This window comes from Trachypithecus francoisi, unplaced genomic scaffold (genome assembly GCF_009764315.1).
Source record: "Trachypithecus francoisi isolate TF-2019V2 unplaced genomic scaffold, Tfra_2.0 Lachesis_group13, whole genome shotgun sequence".
NCBI classification, from domain to species: domain Eukaryota; kingdom Metazoa; phylum Chordata; class Mammalia; order Primates; family Cercopithecidae; genus Trachypithecus; species Trachypithecus francoisi.
The window spans coordinates 77,948,719-77,968,212 of NW_022681458.1; the positions used below are offsets into that span (position 1 = coordinate 77,948,719).

Consider the following 19,494-nt stretch of genomic DNA (forward strand, 5'->3'; position numbering starts at 1 on the left):
TGTGTCATATTTTGACTTTGGTTTTAGACACACTGTATTTGAGGTGGTGGACCGTATAGCAGTTAGGACAGCAGCATGGGTGAGAACAATTATAGCCAGAGATTTCACTTCAAAAAACCTGACAAATGAGATGGTTGAAGAGGTGAGAACGGATTAGTTTATAGGGGGAGAAAGAAAGGAGTTGAACCAGGGACTGAGATGTAGGAGGAGAAGGAGCTAGTGGAACTAGTCAATGGGATAGAAAAGGAGCAATCAGAGTTAGTAATAGAACCCCAAGTGTTGATATACACTTAGCTTAAACTCATCCATATTCATTGAACACTCTTACGATAACTTCCTTTTGGATGAATAACTGTCTATTTAAGAATGATATTACTTTCAAGAGTTTGGGTGTTGTAGGTCACAAATCACTACTGACTGTTGAATTTCTGAGACATAAATGCTTTTTAAAAACATCCTAGAGGCCGGGCGCGGTGGCTCAAGCCTGTAATCCCAGCACTTTGGGAGGCCGAGACGGGCGGATCACGAGGTCAGGAGATCGAGACCATCCTGGCTAACATGCTGAAACCCCGTCTCTACTAAAAAATACAAAAAACTAGCCGGGCGACATGGCGGGCGCCTGTAGTCCCAGCTGCTTGGGAGGCTGAGGCAGGAGAATGGCGTAAACCCAGGAGGCGGAGCTTGCAGTGAGCTGAGACCCGGCCACTGCACTCCAGCCTGGGCGGCAGAGCGAGACTCCGTCTCAAAAAAAAAAAAAAAAAAAAAAATCCTAGAAACAGTAAAACAGCAGAGAATTTCCATATTCCTTATTTGGTTGTTCTCCATTTCCTGTTTTGCATTGGTAATTTCTAGTTTCTTTTCTTTTCTCCACCTTTTATTGAAGTATGGCATACATTAAGAAAAGTGTACAAACCAAGTGTGCACAACTCAGTGAACTCTCAGATATTGCATATCATGATACAATACACCAGAGTAACCAACCCCAAGATCAAGCAACAGTGTTGTACTCACCCCAGTGATTCCCTTCATGCCTCCCACTTACTTAATATCTCCAAAACCCTTTCTAGCACTACAGATTAATTTTGGTGTTTTGAACCTTATGTAAGTAGAATCATGCAGTATGCATTATCTGTGTCTGGATTATTTAATTAAATATTGTGTTCAGGAAATGCAACATGTATCCATACTGTTGTGGGTTGTTGTAGTATATTTTCACTGTGTGCTTTTATACAATTTACTTATTCATTCTCATATCAGTGGGCATTCGGGTAGTTTCAAGTTTGGGGCTATTATGAATAATACTACTGTCAACATCCTCACAGTTTCTTATAAAAATAGGAATTTTGCATGCTATATTCACCTCTTTACAATTGCCTTTGCTTACTTCATTTAAGTGCCTTTTCTGCCAAGTGCCTTCTCACCCTACTTAATTATCTTCATTGTTATTACAAAATATATTTTCTTTAGTATTAGCTTTGAAATAATAAAGTGCCCCAAGGAATTGGGCTTCTTAAAAAAATACCTATATCTACTTGTATTAAAAGTTTCCTTTTAAAGCATTTATTTTAATTTTTCTCAGCTATCCAGATTAGTCTGGACAGTCTTAAATGCACATGAACCTGTCAAAATTCTTCATCTCTTAATGAATTGTTCAACCTTGAAATAAATATTTTAATTTTGGCACCATGGTAAGTTGGAGAAAAAAGTAGCTCCCATATACTTCATGCAGATTTGTTATCAAGCTTGTATTATTTACACAGTAAGAAAAGGAAATTGAGATAACAAAGAGTATATTATGATATTTTATACATGTTTTCTTTTTAGACATCAGTCTGCTTTGGTATAAAAATGAACATTAGTAAATTGAATATTGATGAGAATTTTATCAATCTGACTATTTCATAATTAAGTTGAAATCTGCTATGTTTAATAAAGATGCGTAATACGTTTTATATGTTTGTATGTGTCTATGTGTGTGTGTGTGTATATTTGCATATTTGTCTATCTGTCAACATACTCGTTGAAACATTCTTTACAGAAAGAACAATAGAAGACCATGAACTGGTGATTGAAGTACTATCCAACTGGGGGATAGAAGAAGAAAACAAGCTATACTTTAGAAAAAATTATGCCAAATATGAGTTCTTTAAAAACCCAGTGGTAAGTGAAATCCCCATTAGTAGTTATGGAAAATAAATGAATCAGTTAAATTTTATGCAAAGAAGATAGTCCCTATAAATAAAATACAGTCCTATTTGGTAAATTTTAGATGAAGACTCTGGTCCTTTAAAATTATACCCACATTTCTCATGCTAACAGTGATTAGTGAACATTATACACAGAAGTTCAGATACACAGGTGTAAAACTTTTTGAAACCATATTGGTAAAGTCTGAATTGAGATGAGTTTGGTTTATTTAATTTAAAAGTATTAGGAAACCTAATTTTGCCTTTTGTGAAAAGGAAACAATTATACATTTGATGTGGGAAATGAATTTTTATAGGTTCTCAAACAGATTAAGAACAAGTGTTAAGCAAAATATTATACTTTACCACTTTCTACAGAATTTGGGAAATTTAAATAGACTTTCTAAAGTAAAAGCAGACTAATGATTGTTGAGAGTATTATAACTTAGCCAGAAATTAAGATTGACATGAATCTTGCTGTTCTAAATTATTTTGTTTCCAGTGCAGTAATTTTTTAACTAAGTAGAAAGGAGATAAAGACCAGTGCATTATCTAGTAAATACTACTTTCACTGTAGTTCTCTTTAAAAGAAAATAAATGTATGTCACATTCTAATGAAGACTAGGGATCTAGAAAAGTCAGAATAGCCTCTGGGCTCATTATTTTAAATTGTTTTTGTCTCTGAAGCTGAAGCATATTTTTACACTAAGTTTTGGATGATAATTGGATTGAAACGATTCTTTATGAAAAATATATGATACACACCATAATAGAATATTTTCAAACCCTGAAAGACCTCTCACGTTCTCTTTTATCTTAACCTATTAATAGAAACATAATGGGATGATCTTTGGCAAAGAAAATTAGTCATAATAAAAATTAAATAAATTCAAATGTGAAGGGAAAGTGTTTTCTTGTTGTGAGTCTTCATTAAAATCAAGAATTTAAAAAGATATATTTAAAGAAATACTGTTCAATGCTTGTTTTTTATTTTATTTTTTTATTTGAACAAGGCTGGACATTTGTTTTGTAGAACTATTGCAGTGGTTCTTAACTGGGGGGTGGTTTGACAATGTCTGGACACAGTTTTGGTTGTCACAACTGGTGGTGGGGAGGAGGACTGCTGGTAAGCAGAGGATAGGAATACTCTAAACATCTATAATACGCAGGAGAGCCTCCTCAACACAGAATTATTAAGTCAAAATGTTAGTAGAACTGCTGTTGAAAAACCCTGTCCTAGAGGAAATATAGTAGAATATATTTTCCGAAACTTGTCTAATCATAAAATTTACTGAGGGGAGAGTGCTTATTAAAAACACAGAATCCAGGACTTGCCTGGACCTACTGAATCAGAAACTCCAGGAATGAGGCCTGGGAATTCCTATTTTAAACAACTGCCCTGGGTAAATTTTATGATTAAAAGTTTGGAAAAATGGTAGGTAGCAAGAACTGGACTTTTAGCTCCCCAGCTCAGTTTAAGTCCTGACCTCCACTGTGTTGTGGGCTATGACCTTGGGCATACTCTAAACTCTGTACTTCTATGAGCCTTTTCTTTGTAAAATGGAATGGATAGTCCATTTGTACCTGATAGACTGGTTGCAGGACTCAGGAAGAAGATGTGGGAGCGAGCACATTGTCGACTTCAGGACAGTGTTTTTTAACTCCGGATACCTGAATCCATCCACATCTGCATTTTGTGGGGGCATTTGCTAATCTTTGCACCCAACTCCAGACATTCTCATTAAAGTACCTATGAGTAGAGTCTAAGGACGGACCTTTTCAAAAGCACTTTGGGTGAATTTTAGTCACGCCAGTTTAAAGAACTTTTGCTTTTGATTACTATATTGGTCATACTTGAATCTTTTCTAGCACGAATTTTGTGATAATTTAACTGTGTCTTTTTGACAGTATTTTTTTCCAGAGCATATGGTATCTTTTGCAACTGAAACCAATGGTGAAATATCCCCCACACAGATTTTGCAGGTAAATATATTTTTATTAAAATATATAAATAATAGCATAATGAAGGAAAACTTTAAAGTCCTTTTTTTATATGCCCAGATTTTGAAAAGTTATGCCTGAATTATTATTAATATTTTTTGCTGGAGGTAAAACTAAAAATAATAGCACCCAGGTAAAGAATGCCCTAAGTCAATAAAGCTCTTTACCAACATTCTTCTTCCCAGTTTTAGCCAATTGTCAAAGGATTTTACATATTTAAAAATGTGTGTCTTAAAAGGAAACTTGCAATTTTGTTATGTGGTGTGTGTAAATATTATGTTAGTCTTTAGAAAAATCATAATTCTTTGTAAAATACAGATATTTTACCAATAGATACTCAGTATTAGCTTTCATAATAAATGCCCTCAATCCTATTTGTAATAAAATATTTAGCAAATAAATGAAAGGAGATGAAAGATACAGGATGCAAATGTATTCACTAGCATTTGTAATAGATGTTATGGAAATCCTTGCATAGAATTGTGAAATATTCTTAGCTGAATTAAGAAGACTAGTTATCTCGTTAAAAATCTCCTTATTTTTGTTTCTATTGGACTCACTTCTTCCAAACTGGCGGTGGCTCAAAATGGTTATTTTCAAAGACATTGTTGTTACAATAAATGAATAATTTCAGTTATTTTATTTTTTGATAGATTTGTAGATTTTACATCAGAAGCTCTACAGTTGTTTTTCACAGGTTAATGTTGAGCAATGTCTTTATAATGGTTGCTGTTTGAGCTCAGCCCCATGCATCCCCAAACTCACTCAGTATTCCCTGATCTTTAATGAAGACAACTTTTAATATTTCCAGTATTGTTTGACCTTAAAAATATTAGGTTGGCAGAGCTATCATGGATTTTTCTGTGGGCTTTTTAATAGGTTATATTTCATTTTTGTGCTTCAGAATATTTTTGAAACATGATTAGTCCCCAGAGATTTTTCTAAAAGCTGCTTCTGTGCTCCTGGGTTTTTACAGAGACACCCCGTCAAAATGTTAGGTAAATGGCAGCAGCAGCTGTGCCCCAGGACTTTCAGATCTCAGCCCTCTGAATGCTTCACCACTGTATTACAGCACAGTGGTGGGATGGAGTTTTTATTCCACCTCCTTTTGCAAGTCTTCCTATAGCACAGTTATATTGCTTTAATGTTAAATTATAAAAACAAGAAAAATCATAGGCTTTGGAATCAGATAGTCCTGCATGTGCCCCTGACCTCTTCTCTCCACTGAGGCAATGTTTCCACTTTTTAAAAGGTTTCTTCTTTTTCTAGTGTGACCTCTATGACTCTCTTTTTAAAATTTAATTGGTTTGGTTTAATAACTTGGAAAGCACTCAAACTAAAAAACCTACTTGCCTGTTTTGCATGTCAATTAATTAATATCTGTGGCTCATTAAATTAAATTTCTTTAGTAATTTACTTTAAAAAACATAAATATCTACTATCAGCATTTCCTTGAGTAGCCTTTTAAAATGTATTACGTTATTTTAGTTAATAAATTCCCTTATTTCAAATGTTTTCCATTTGTTTATTCGGAGGAATTTCTACTTTCTTTTTTTTTAATGAGACACTAATGCATTTCCACTGTCTTATTAAGGATGCTGAGCACAACCACTCAGTTGAGCTATTCCTTTTCATTGTCATTTTCTTGACCAACACATGCCCACTGTCTCAATTAATTATTACCATGGAACAAACTATTCCAAGCCTTTGTGGTTTAAAGTACCCATTTACATTTTGCCAACAATTTGTGGGACAAGCATCTGGGAAGAGTCTAGCTGGGTGGGTCATCTCTGAGGCACATTGACTCAGTGCTGGGGATTGAGGATCCACTTCTAAGACAGTTTTTTGACTGCATGTCCTTTGACTCCTTGGTGTCTCTCTCTCTCTCCCATGTTTCCCCCACTTTCTCTCTCGCTCTGTCTGTCTCATGGTGTCTCATCCTGTAGGGCTCTTCGAGTTGCATTGGGCTTCTTACCTGTGATGGTCTCATGGTAGTCACATTTCTTATGTGACAGCTGGATTCCAAGGGCCAAGTCATGAAAAGCACCAGGCTAGTTAAGGACTACACCTAGAACTGGCAAAGGGTCACTTCCACATATTGTATGGGTCAAAGCAATGATAGGCTTGCTCACATTCAAGCGAGTGGAGAAAGACTCCACCTTTTTATGATTCAGGGGCAAGATGACATTGCAGAAGAGCATGTGGGGTGGAAGACATTGTTGCCGTCCTCTTTGGAAAACATGACCTACCACATTCACCCACAACTGAGAACCATAGATGACAAACAAGAGATAGTTTTATTTGCTTTACCCTCCTCAAGGAGATGAACTTGGCTCAACTTCCTGCTTCCCAGTTGAAGTCAGGATTGTGGTCTTATTTATACCATAATGAAGTTAATAGGTAAACCTGTAATCTCAGGGAAAACCATGGAAAACAATGAACAGTATATCAGGACTTAATGCTGTGGATGACGTCCAACTTTTTGAATGGACATTCAATTAGCTGATAGTTTTGGTAGTTAGATAACTACTTACTATCACTTAGAATGTATATTTTGTGAACTCATTTTCATTTGAAATATCTCAGGTTTTTAAAAGACTCTAATTTATTTCCTGTGTGTGTATGTGTGTGTGTATACACACACAGAGATAGAGAGAGAGAGAGAGAGAGAGAAGAAGAGAGAGAGACACCAAGGACTATCAAAACACACACACAGTTAATTACCGTAATGTTACATGTTATGATCCTGTGTGATTTTTACATGTTTATATTTGAAATCTTAATATGATTAGTATAAGGTTACCATATCATTGATTTAATCATAGTTTGAAAATATGTAAATTTTCTTTCAGATGTTTCTGAGTTCAAGCACATACCCTGAAATTCATGGTTTCTTACATGCGAAAGAACAGGGAAAGAAGTCTTGGAAAAAAATTTACTTTTTTCTAAGAAGATCTGGTTTATATTTTTCTACTAAAGGGACATCAAAGGTAAATTGAAGTATCCAGGATGTGTTATGAATGACATATTAAGCTGTAAGTTAAAACATATTTACTTTGTTATTTATTATTTTATTACTTGATGTTAAAGGTTGGTCTTTGATTTTTTTTATTTAAAACATTTGCCTTGATTATTTAAACACTAACTACTCAGTTTTACTTCACACTGGTTTCAATGTAGTATCTTTGATGGAGTCTGGATACTCTTATTTCAGTACAACATATGTTACTCCTTTGTGCTCACTCTGAATTCACTCTTTTCTCCTCATCCTTGGCTGCAGAGTTTGAAGCCTGATGTAGTGTATACCTTTTCTTTTTACCCCAGGTCATACTGCTGATCTTTTCTACTTCTGAACCTCTGTTGATCAACATCAACAGAACAGAACAGTTAATAATAGAACAGTTAATAAAATGTTTCATCTGAGTCATTTATTGCTCTTTTATTAGTGATTGATGGATTTATTTCAAGAAGTTTGTAAGGAACAGAAAGTGTTTGATTACATGAGTAAGTTCTTTAGTGGTGATTTCGGAGAGTTTGTTGCACCCATCAACAAGCAGAGTACACTACTCATTGTATAGTCTTTTATCCTTCACCCCCATCCCACCTTTTCCCCGAGTCCCCAAAGTCCATTGTATCATTCTTATTCCTTTGCATTCTCATAGCTTAGCTCCCACTTACGGGTGAGAACATACGATTTTTGGTTTTACATTCCTGAGTTACTTCACGTAGAATAATGGTCTGCAGTTCCATCCAGGCAGCTGGGAATGCCATTATTTCATTCCTTTTTATGGTTCCATGGTCTATCTATCTATCTATCTATCTATCTCACAATTTCTTTACCCACTCATTGATTGATGGGGATTTGGGCTGGTTCCATATTTTTGCAATTGTGAATTGTGCTGCTATAAACATGCATGTGCAAGTATCTTTTTCATATAATGACTTCCTCTGGGAAGAAACCCAGTAGTGGGATTGCTGGATCAAAAGGTAGTTCTACTTTTAGTTCTTTAAGGAATCTCCATACTGTTTTCCAAAATGGTTGTACTCGTTTACATTCCTGCCAACAGCATGAAAGCACTCCCTTTTCACTAGATCCACACCAACATCTACTGTTGTTTGGTTTTTTTGATTATGGCCATTCTTGCAGGAGTAAGATGGCATCACATTGTGATTTTGTTTTGCATTCCCTTGATCATTAGTGATATTGAGTATTTTTTTCATATGTTTGTTGACCATCTATCTATCTTCTTTTGAGAGTTTTTATTGATGTCCCTAGCCTACTTTTTGATGGGATTGTTTTTTTCTTGCCAATTTGTTTGAGTTCCTTGTAGATTCTGGATATTTGTCCTTTGTCAGATTTAGAAATTGCAAATATTTTCTCCTGCTCTGTGAGTTGTCTGTTTACTCTATTGAGTGTTTCTTTTGCTGTGCAGAAGCTTTTTGTTTAATTAAGTCCTATCTATTTATCTTTGTTTTTGTTTCATTTGATTTTGGGTTCTTAGTCAGGAAGTCTTTCCCTAAGCCAATATCTAGAAGGGTTTTTCTGATGTTACCTTCTAGAAACTTTTGTGGTTTCAGGTCTTAGATTTAAGTCTTTGATCCATCTTGAGTTGATTTTTGTATAAGGACAGAGATAAGGATCCACATTCATTCTTCTACATGTGACTTGCCAATTATCCCAGCACCATTTGTTGACTAGAGTGTCCTTTTTCCCACTTTGTTTGTTTGTTTGTTTGTTTGCTTTGTCAAAGACCACTTGGCTGTAAGAATCTGGCTTTATTTCTGTGTTACCTATTCTGTTCCAGTCGTCTATGTGCCTATTTTTATACCAGTACTTTGCTGTTTCAGTGACTATGGCCTTGTAGTATAGTTTGAAGTCGGGTAATATGATGCCTCCAGGTTTGTTCTTTTTGCTTAGTCTTGTTTTGGCTTTGCAGGCTCTTTTTTGGTTCCATGTAAATTTTAGGATTTTTTTTTCTAGTTCTGTCAAGAATGATGATAGTATTTTGATAAGAATTGCGTTGAATTTATAGATTGCTTTTGGCAGTATGGTCATTTTCAAAATATTGATTCTATCCATCCATGAGCAGGGGATGTGTTTCCATTTGTTTGTGTCATCTATGACTTCTTTCAGCAATGTTTTGTAGTTTTCCTTGTAGAGTTCTTTCACCTTCTTGGTTAGGTATATCCTTAAGTATTTTATTTTATTTTATTTTTTACAGCTATTGCAAAAGGGGTTGAGTTCTTGATTTGATTCTCAGCTTGGTCACTGTTGGTATATAACAGAGCTATTGATTTGTGTACATTAATTTTGTATCCTGAAGCTTTGCTTAATTCATTTATCAGTTCTAGGAATTTTTTGGGGGAGTCCTTAGGGTTTTCTAGGTTTATGATCATATAATCTGTAAACAATGACAGTTTGACTTCTTCTTTACCAGTTTAGATGCCCTTTATTTCTTTTTCTTGTCTGATTGCTCTGGCTAGGACTTCCAGTACTATGTTGAATAGAACTGGTGAGAGTGAGCATCCATTTCTTGTTTCAGTTGTCAGGGGGAATGCTTTCAACATTTCCCCATTCAATATAATGTTGGCTGTGGGTTTGCCATAGATGACTTTTATTACTTTAAGGTATGTCCCTTCTATGCCAATTTTGCTGAAATTTTTAGTCATAAAGTGTTGCTGGGTTTTGTCTAATGCATTTTCTGCATCTATTGAGATGATCATGTGATTTTTGTTCTAAATTCTGTTTATGTGGTGTATCACATTTATTGACTTGCATTTGTTAAATTATCCCTCCATCTCTGATATATAACCCACATCATCATGGTGGATTATCTTTTCAATATGCCGTTGGATTCAGTTGGCTAGTATTTTGTTAAGGATTTTTACATCTATGTTCATCAGGGATATTGGTCTGTAGTTTTCTTTTCTTGTTATGTCCTTTCCTGGTTTTGGTATTAGGGTTATACTGGCTTCATAGAATGATATAGGGGTGATTTCCTCTTTCTCTGTCTTGTGCAATAGTGTCAATAGGATTGGTACCAATTATTCTTTGAATGTCTGATAGAATTTAACTGTGAATCCATCTGGTCCTGGACTTTTTTTTGTTGGTAATTTCTTTTATTACAATTTCAATCTCACTGCTTGTAATTGGTCTGTTCAGAGTTTCTATGTCTTCCTGGTTTTATCTAGGAGGGTTATCTTTCCAGAAATTTATCCATCTTCTCTAGGTTTTCTAGTTTATGTGCATAAAGGTGTTCATAGTAGCCTTGAATGATCTTTTGTATTTCTCTGGTATTGGTTGTAATATCTCTGTTTCATTTCTAATTGACCTTATTTGGATCTTCTCTCTTCTTGGTTAATCTTGGTTAATGGTTTATCAATTTTACTTATCTTTACAAAGAAACAGCTTTTCATTTCATTTATCTTTTGTATTGTATTTGTTTCAATTGTATTTAATTCTGCTCTGATCTTTGTTATTTCTTTTCTTCTGCTGAGTTTGGGTTTGGTTTGTTCTTGTTTCTCTAGTTCCTTGAGGTGTGACCTTAGGTTGCCTATTTGTGCTCTTGTAGACTTTTTGATGTAGGCATTTAAGGCTATGAACTTTCCTCTTAGCACTGCCTCTCCTGTATCCCAGATGTTTTGATAGGTTGTGTCACTATCATTGTTCAGTTGAAAGAATTTTTTAATTTCTATCTTGATTTCATTGTTGACCTAACAATCATTCAGGAGCAGGTTATTTAATTTCCATGTATTTGCATGATTTTGAGGTTTCCTTTTGGTGATTTCCAATTTATTACGCTGTGTTCTGAGAGAGTACTTGAAATAATTTAAATTTTAAAAATTTTATTGAGACTTGTTTTGTGGTATATCATATGGTCTATCTTGGAGAATGTTCTGTGTGCTGATGAATAGAATATATATTCTATTCATGTATTAGGATATATAGTTATTCTGTATATATAGAATATATATAGAATATATAGAATGTATATTCTATTCATATATTAGAATATATAGAATATAGTTGTTGGATAGAATGTTCAGTAAGTATCTGTTAAGTTCATTTGTTTTAAGGTATAGTTTAATCCATTGTTTCTTTGTTGACCTTCTGTCTTAATGACCTGCCTAGTGCTGTTAGTGGAGTATTAAAACTCCCCACTATTATTGTGTTGCTGTCTATCTCATTTCTTTATGTCTGATGGAAATTGTTTTATAGATTTGGGAGCTCCAGGATTAGGTGCATATATATATTTAGGATTGTGATTTTTTCCTACTGGACAATTCCCTTTATCATTATATAATGTAACTGCTGTTGCTTTAAAGTCTGTTTTGTCTGACATAAGAATAGCTATTCCTGCTCTCTTTTGGTGTCCGTTTGCATGGAATGTTTTTTCCACCCCTTTACCTTAAGTTTATGTAAGTTCTTATATGTTACATGAGTCTCTTGAAGACAGCAGATACTTGGTTGGTGAATTCTTATTTATTCTTCCATTCTGTATCTTTTAAGTGGAAGATTTAGGCCATTTACAGTCAATGTTAGTATTGAGATGTGAGGTACTGAGCTATTATTCTATTCATTGTGCTATTTGTTGCCTGAATACCTTGTTTCTTTTTTCATTGTGTTTTTGTTTTATAGGTCTTGTGAGCTGTGAGGTTTATTCTTTTTTTGTAAGATGGTGATATGGTTTAGCTGTGTCCCCACCCAAATCTTGTCTTGAATTGTACTGTCATAATTCCCACGTGCTGTGTGTGGGACCCGGTGTGAGATAACTGAATCATGAGAGCAGGTCATTCCCATGCTATTCTTGTGGTAGTGAATAAATCTCACAAGATCTGATGGTTTTATAAAGGGGAGTTTCCCTTCACAAGTTTTCTTGTCTACTGCCATGCGAGATGTGCCTTTTACCTTCTGCTGTGATTGTGAGGCCTCCCCAGCCATGAGGAACTGTGAATCCATTAAACCTTTTTCTTTTATAAATTTCCCAGTCTCATGCTGATAAAGTATGTCTTTATCAGCAGCATGAAAACAGACTAATACAGATGGAGTCTTGCTCTGTCACCCAGGCTGGAGGGTAGGGGCACCATCTTGGCTCACGCAACCTCCGTCTCCCAGGTTCAAGTGATTCTTCTGCCTCAGCCTCCCAAGTAGCTGGGATTACAGGCAAGGACCACCATGCCAGGCTAATTTATGTATTTTTAGTACAGACAGGGTTTCACCATGTTAGCCAGGCTGGTCTCGAAATTCTGCCCTCAAGTGATCCACCCACCTTGGCCTCCCAAAATACTGAGATTTATTCTTTAAAGAGGTTCTATTTTGGTGTATTTTGAGGATTTGTTTCAAGATTTAGAGCTCCTTTTAGCAGCTCTTGTAGTCCTGGCCTGGTAGTGGAGAATTTTTTTCAGCATTTGTTTGTCTGGAAAAGACTGCTTAGTTTCACTGGATACAAAATTTTTGGCTGATAATTATTTTGTTTAAGGAGACTAAAGATAGGGCCCCAATCCCTTCTAGCCTGTCATATTTCTGCTGAGAAATCTGCTATTAATCTGGTAGGTTTTCTCTTTTTTTTCCTTTTTCTTTGAGTCTCGCCCTGTTGCCAGGCTAAAGTGCAGTGGCGTGATCTTGGCTCGCTGCAACCTCCGCCTCCCAGGTTCAAGTGATTCTCCTGCCTTAGCCTCTCAAGTAGCTGGGATTACAGGTGCACACCATCATGGTAGGTTTTCTTTTATAGGTTACCTGATGCTTTTGCCTCACAGCTCTTAAGATTTTTTTCCTTTGACTTGGCTTTGGATAACCTGATGACTATTTCCCTAGGTGATGATTTTTGTGATTAATTTCCCAGGTGTTCTTTGAGTTTCTTGTATTTGGATGTCTAGATCTATAGCAGGCTGGGGAAGTTTTCTTTGATGATTCCCTCAAATATGTTTTCCAAACTTTTAGATCTCTTTTCTTCCTTGGGAATACCAGTTCTTAGGTTTGGTCATTTAACATAATCCCAAACTTCTTGGAGGCTTTGTTCATCTTTTAAATTCTTTTTTTTTTTTTTGTCTTTGTTGGACTAAGTTGAAAGCCTTGACTTTGAGCTCTGAAGTTCTTTCTTCTACTCGTTTGATTCTATTGTTGAGACTTTCCAGAGCATTTTGCATTTCTCTTAGTGTGTTCTTTATTTTGAAAAATTGTGATTGTTTTTCATTCATGCTATTTATTTCACTGAAGATTTTTCCCTTCATATCTTGTATCATTTTTTTTTTCCACTAAGTTGAACTTCACCTTTCTCTGGTGCCTTCATGATGAGCTTAATAATCAGTCTTCTAAATTCTTTTTCTGACAATTCAGAGGTTTCTTATTGGTTTGGATCCATTGCTGGTGAGCGAGTGTGATCTTTTAGGGGTATGCAATAACCTTGTTTTGTCATATTACCAATATTGTTTTTCTGGTTCCTTCTCATTTGGGTATGCTATGTCAGAAGGAAGATTTGGGGCTGAAGTGCTGCTGTTCAGATTCTTTTGTCCCACGGGGTGCTCCCTTAATGGGGTGCTCTCCCTCTTCCCCTAGGGATGTGGCTTCCTGAGAGCCAAACTGCAGTGATTGTTACTTCTCTTTTGGATCTAGCCACCCACTGGAGCTACCGGGCCTTGGGCTGGTACTGGAGTGTCTGCAGAGAGTTCTGTGATGTGAACACAGGTCTCTCAGCCATGGATACCAGCACCTGCTCCAGTGAAGGTGGCAGGGGAGTGAAGTGGACTCTGTGAGGGTCCTTAGTTGTAATTTTGTTTATTGTGCTAGTTTTGTGTGGGTTGGCCTCCAACCCAGAGTTGGTGCTGTCAAGAGCATATCAGCTGCAGTAGTACAGGGAGGATCACGTGGTGGATGGTGCCCTGGAGCTCCCAAAAGATTATGTCCTTTGTCTTTGGCTACCAGGGCAGGTAGAGAGAGACCATCAGGTGGGGCAGGGTTAGGCATGTCTGAGCTCAGACTCTCCTTGGGCAGGGCTTGCTGAGGCTGCTGTAGGGGATGGAGGTGTGGTTCTCAGGCCAATGGAGTTACATTCCCAGGGGAATTATGGCTGCCTCTCCTGCATCATACAGTAGGTCACCAGAGAAGTGGTGGAAAACTGGCAGTTACAGGCCTCCCCCAGCTCCTGTGCAGCCCAGAAGTTCAGGTTAGCTCCCACCATGCCCCACCAACAGCACTGAGTATTTTTCCAGGCAGCAGGTGAACAGGGCTGAGAACTTGCCCCAGGCTACCAGCTCCCAACTGAGAAAGCAAGCAAGGCTTTCAGGTTTTGCACTTCCCGGCCTGCCACGGCTTCTGTACTGTGTTTGCACTCCTCATTCACCCCCTCACCCAGGTTCTGTCTAGGAAACATTGAGTCAGTTGAAATTGTTACAAAGTTCAGCTGGAAGTTTCCTTCTTTCTGTGGTCTTTTCCAAGTTCCTCTGGCAGCCCTTCCCAGGGACCCCTGTGAGACAGTCAGAAAAGGCTTCCCCGGGGACCAAGAGTGCCCACAGGCTTTTCCTGCTGCTTTTTCCACCCTGTATTTCGCTCAACTCTGAATTTGTCTCAGCTGTAGGTAAGGTCACATCCTTCTCCTGTGATCTGGACCTTCAGGTTCCCCAGTGAGGGTGTGTGTTCAGGGGTGCTTGATCCCCCTTTTCACAGTTTGGGTACTCACAGTTTTTTGGCTGTCTTCTGGGGGCCCTGCAGCAGCAATCCATTTCCTTCAAAGGGTCTGTGGATTCTCTTGGCTTTCCTTGTATGTTCCTGTGGTAGTTCTTGGAGCAAAAGTTCACAGTGTGAGTCTCCTCATGCTGTTCTGCCCACCAGAGTGGGAGCTGCAAGTTAATCCTGCCTCCTGTTCCTTTACTTCTCTTTATTTTGTGTGTGTTATTTTTTTCCCTTACATATATTGTAAATTCCTAGAGGAAGTTATGATGCTGTCATCAGGGATGAATAGATATATTTATCTACATACTTATGTGTTTACCTATGTAATGGTTACGCAGATATACATGTGCAGAAGTTCATATGCACATACATTATCACTTAAACATACATATGTATTCTACAGTTCTGTCTGTTTTCTGTGTCTACTCTATGTCCATTATATTATATAGTCTTTGGCATGTAAGTGTTGACATTTTATGCAATGCATTGATGTCTTTCAAGTAAAAATTCTTTTGAGAGTTTTTATGGGTGGTTATTGTTATTCTATTTTCATGCATCTATAGTTGTCAGTGAAAGCACCATTGCTTCTTTATGGGTTAAACTGTCTTTTTTCTCTAGCAATTTTTCAAACATTCTTATAAACATTGGCGTGCAGTAATTTCCCTGCTATATTACTAGGTGTGTTGAAATATAGTCTGCTAAATCTTGCTTGATTCTTAGCACACACATTCAATCTGAAAACTCATCTTTTTTTCATAGTAGAAATGTACATCCATTATTTATTTGACTACTTCTTTTCCATTCTTGTTATGTGATCTTTTGCATTTTTGTTAGGATTTTCTGTCTTGGCTAGTTATGACTTCAGATGCCCCATGGCTTGATTTATTCCAGTCTCTGCCTTTGTATTCACATGGCCTTCTCCCTTCCTCTCTGTATGTCTCTTATAACAACACATGTCATTGGATTTTGGGCCCACCTGGATAATCTAGAATAATCTCATCTCAAGATCCTTAACTTAATTATATCTTCAGTGACCCTTTTTCTGAATTAAGGTTACATTTACAATTTCCTGGCATTAGGGCATGGGTATATATTTTTTGGGGGGGTTACTATTCAACCCATTACAGAAAGCCATTGAAATGTTTGAAAAAGGGAGTGAAATTACCAAACTTGAGATTAGTTTGGTCACAGGGAGCTTAAAAGATCAAGAAGAGAGAGATTGAAAGAGAGAAAAAGAGATTGAAGGGAAGAAGGCAAAGGAGGCAGAGAGGGAGAAGTGGAAGGGAAAGAGAGAGAGAGAGAAGTAGAGAGAGAGGGAATTGATTATAGACACAGATGCTAATTAGATGATCATTTCATTAATCCAGGTGGAAGCGATGGGGTCTAACCTAGGACAAGCAGTAGAGGGCAGAATAAAAGAATGGCCACAAGATTAAATGGCAAAAGGCCAGATTTGTGTGGCCGATTGCTATCAAAGAAGAGGAAGCAGTTAAAAATGTTCTTAAAGATAAAAGAAAATTGAGAAATAGAAAATAAAAATAAACAGGAATAGCATATTTGCTAGAAGGTAACTCTCTTAGAAGACAAATAGCAATCTCAGTTCTGGATATGTTTTACTGAGGATGAAGCCAACAAATGGCAATGCTCAAAACAGCTAATGATGGAGACCAGATGTTTGCGTAATGGTCTTAATAGGAGATATGGAGCTGGAAAATAGTTATACTTGACTTTTTCCCATATTTTCCCCTAGCTGTTCTTGTATAGCTTCCTTCTTTCCCTCATACACAGTTTTCCTTTGTTGCTGTTCTTGTGTGTGGGTCTTATGTGTGTGCATGTATTTCCTTGTGGTATAATGCTTCATGAGCCACTACCTGGCTACCTTCTATGTTTGTTCAAGGCCCTGGATCTCTACAGTCAGCACGTAGTGAAGCCTGCAAGGCTTGTGTCCTTCCCTCAGGGCAGCAAGTTCCCCTAGTCCCTGGGTTGGTCTCAAGATGCCATCTGGGAGCCAGGGACTATAGCCAAAAACCTTGGAAATCAGCCAGGTGTGGTGGCTCACACCTGTAATTACAGCACTTTGGGAGGCTAGGCGGGTGGATTACTGAGGTCAGGAGTTAGAGACCAGCCTGGCCAACATGGTGAATCCCCATCTTTATTAAAAATACAAAAATTAGCCAGGTGTGGTGGCACAAGCCTGTAATCCCAGCTACTTGGGAGGCTGAGGCAGGAGAATCACTTAAACCTGGGAGGCGGAGGTTGCAGTGAGCCAGGATTGTGCCACTGCACTGCAACCTGGGTGACAACAAGAGCAAAACTCTGTCTCAAAAAATAAAAACAAACAAACAAACAAACAAAAAACCTTGGAAATCTACCTGTTCCATTCTACTGTGGCTTAGCTGGCACTCAAACCACGAGACGCAGTCCTTCCCACTCTTCCCCTCACTTTTCACTGGCAGAGGAGCCTCACCCTATGGTCACTATTACTACAAGTCCCCAGGGGGTACTGCTAGGGACTGCTGATGTTCATCTGAGGCCCAAGGGCTCTTCAGTCATCTTGTGGTGAACGCCACCGGGTCTGGGACTCACCCTTCATGGTAGTAGACTCCCCTCTGATTCAGAACATGTTCAGAAATATCATCCAAGAGCTGAGGCCCAGAACTGGGAGCCCTCAGAACCATCCCAGTGCTCTACCCATCTGTGGCCGAGCTGGAATCGAACATACAAGACAAAGTCTCCTTTATTTTTCCCTCCGTTTTTCTCAAGCAGAAGGAATCTCTCACCATAGTCACCACAACTGGAAATGTGCTGGGTTTCACCTGAAGCCAGCATATCTTAGGATATATCTTTGGGTCTCATCCAAGTCCCATGGATTACTACCTGGGTATCACTGCAGGTTATTCAGGGCCCAAGATCTCTTAGTCAGCAGGTGATAGATCCTGCCAGGACTAGGTCTTTCCCTTCAAGGCAGTGGGTTCCCTTTTGGCTCAGGGTGTGTATAACAATGTCATCTGGGAGCTACTTTCTGAATGGGGGCCTCACAACTCTGACTGGTGCCCTGTCCTACTGTGGTTAAGCTGGTATCCAAGATGTAAGACAGAATCCTCTTTACTCTTCCCTCTCCTCTCAAGTGGAAGGAAGGGATCTCTTTTCGGAGCCACGAGCTGTGCTGCCTGGGGTTGTGGGAAGGGTAGTACAAGGACTCCTGTAGCCACCCCAGCTGTTACTCACTAGCTTGTGTGCCCTCCAAGTGCATGGCTTCCAAGCCCAGCTCATCACTAGGACTTGCCTAGGAGTTGCAGTCCTTGCAGCCTAGACTGCCTTTCATGTCTATTTAGGGCCACAGAGTAGTTTAGTCCCCAGTTGGGAGGCTTGCCAGAACTCGAGTTCTAACTGGTGGGATGGGCAGTTCCCCTCTGGTTAGGGCTGGTCTAAATCCTCCCTCTATGGGTAGGTGTCAGCTGGGTTCAGTCTAGTTTTGCTTTCCACTGTGACAGGGCAGCACCGAATTCAATGCAAAGTCTCACAGTTACTGAGCTCGCCCTCTCCCAAGTACACAGATTCTTTCTCCTGCTGAGGAACAGGAGAGGGGAGGTGCTGACAATTTAAGACGGTCTTTACTACCTCCTTCAGTGCCTCTTTCAGTGATACGAAGGCCGCAGGGAGTACTGCTGGGGACTGCTGATGTTCACTTAAGGCCTAAGGGCTCTCCAGTCATCTTGGGTGAATGCACCAGGACTGAGACTCAACCTTCATGGTAGTGGGCTCCCCTCTAAAACCAGGTACTGTGAGTGCTCATCTGATTTGGTTCTTCGGAAGGTGCTTTTGTTTTTTTTTTTGGTGTAGATGTTAAATTTGGTGTTCCTGCTGCGGGGAGGATAGATAGAGCCTTCTGTTCAGCCATCTTGCTCTGTCCCTCCTAATGTCATATATGGCATTTCTACCTGGCAAAGAGACCATTTCCTATCCTTTTCTCTGAGGAGGTCTTGATTGGTTTTAGTTCTAAATTTAGTTGACCACTGCTGCAAGCCTTAAAAATGTGGTCAGGAATATATTTACAGAGAAATCTCGAAGTACCCTTCTCTCCACCTCCCTATGTCCGTACACATGGGGAGATGTACAAATGTACACATTCTTATATTTTGCCAACCATGCCAATTCGACTTCATAGCCTTGTAGTGCCAGTAAGCCTTAGCATGTCTGCAGTGGTGAAACAAAAATAAATCAAGAGAAAAAAACTCATCATAATCTTATTGCCTTCCAGTGTTTCTCCAGCTACCTTTTACTCTCCTTTGAATGACTGAACTATATTGACTTCTACAGCATCAGTGGACAGGGATGGTTTTATTCCATCTTCATAGATATCAAACATTTTTGCCAGCAAATTAGTTTCTATCAAGGAATAAGATTTTTAAAGCCATAGAAATAAGTGTACCTTTCTCCTTCCTCCTACCTTTTACCAAGGGTCCTATTCGGGGTCTTTTTAAAACAATTTTCTTTCCTGTCTTATTCTCCAATGGTGTTAGAAACTACAGTTATTCGTTAGATTAAAATGCTTAAGAATAGTAACGTACAGAGAAACTCTTGGTCTCCCAGTTATCAGAGGTGGAGTAACACCGGTAAATGACAATGAAAGGTTCT

At 38.2% G+C, this 19,494-nt stretch overlaps 1 protein-coding gene across 5 annotated transcripts in view; it reads left to right on the top strand.

Annotated features, from left to right (window-relative positions):
- GRB14 (growth factor receptor bound protein 14) overlaps nucleotides 1-19,494 on the top strand; it is a 131,859-nt gene that overhangs the window by 94,891 nt on the left and 17,474 nt on the right. For all 5 annotated transcript variants that reach the window (XM_033231282.1, XM_033231281.1, XM_033231283.1 and 2 more), the window contains 3 exons: nucleotides 2,039-2,160; nucleotides 4,095-4,169; nucleotides 7,040-7,177. In XM_033231282.1, the coding sequence (XP_033087173.1) occupies nucleotides 2,039-2,160; nucleotides 4,095-4,169; nucleotides 7,040-7,177 (335 nt within the window). The remainder of the gene's footprint in view (nucleotides 1-2,038; nucleotides 2,161-4,094; nucleotides 4,170-7,039; nucleotides 7,178-19,494) is intronic.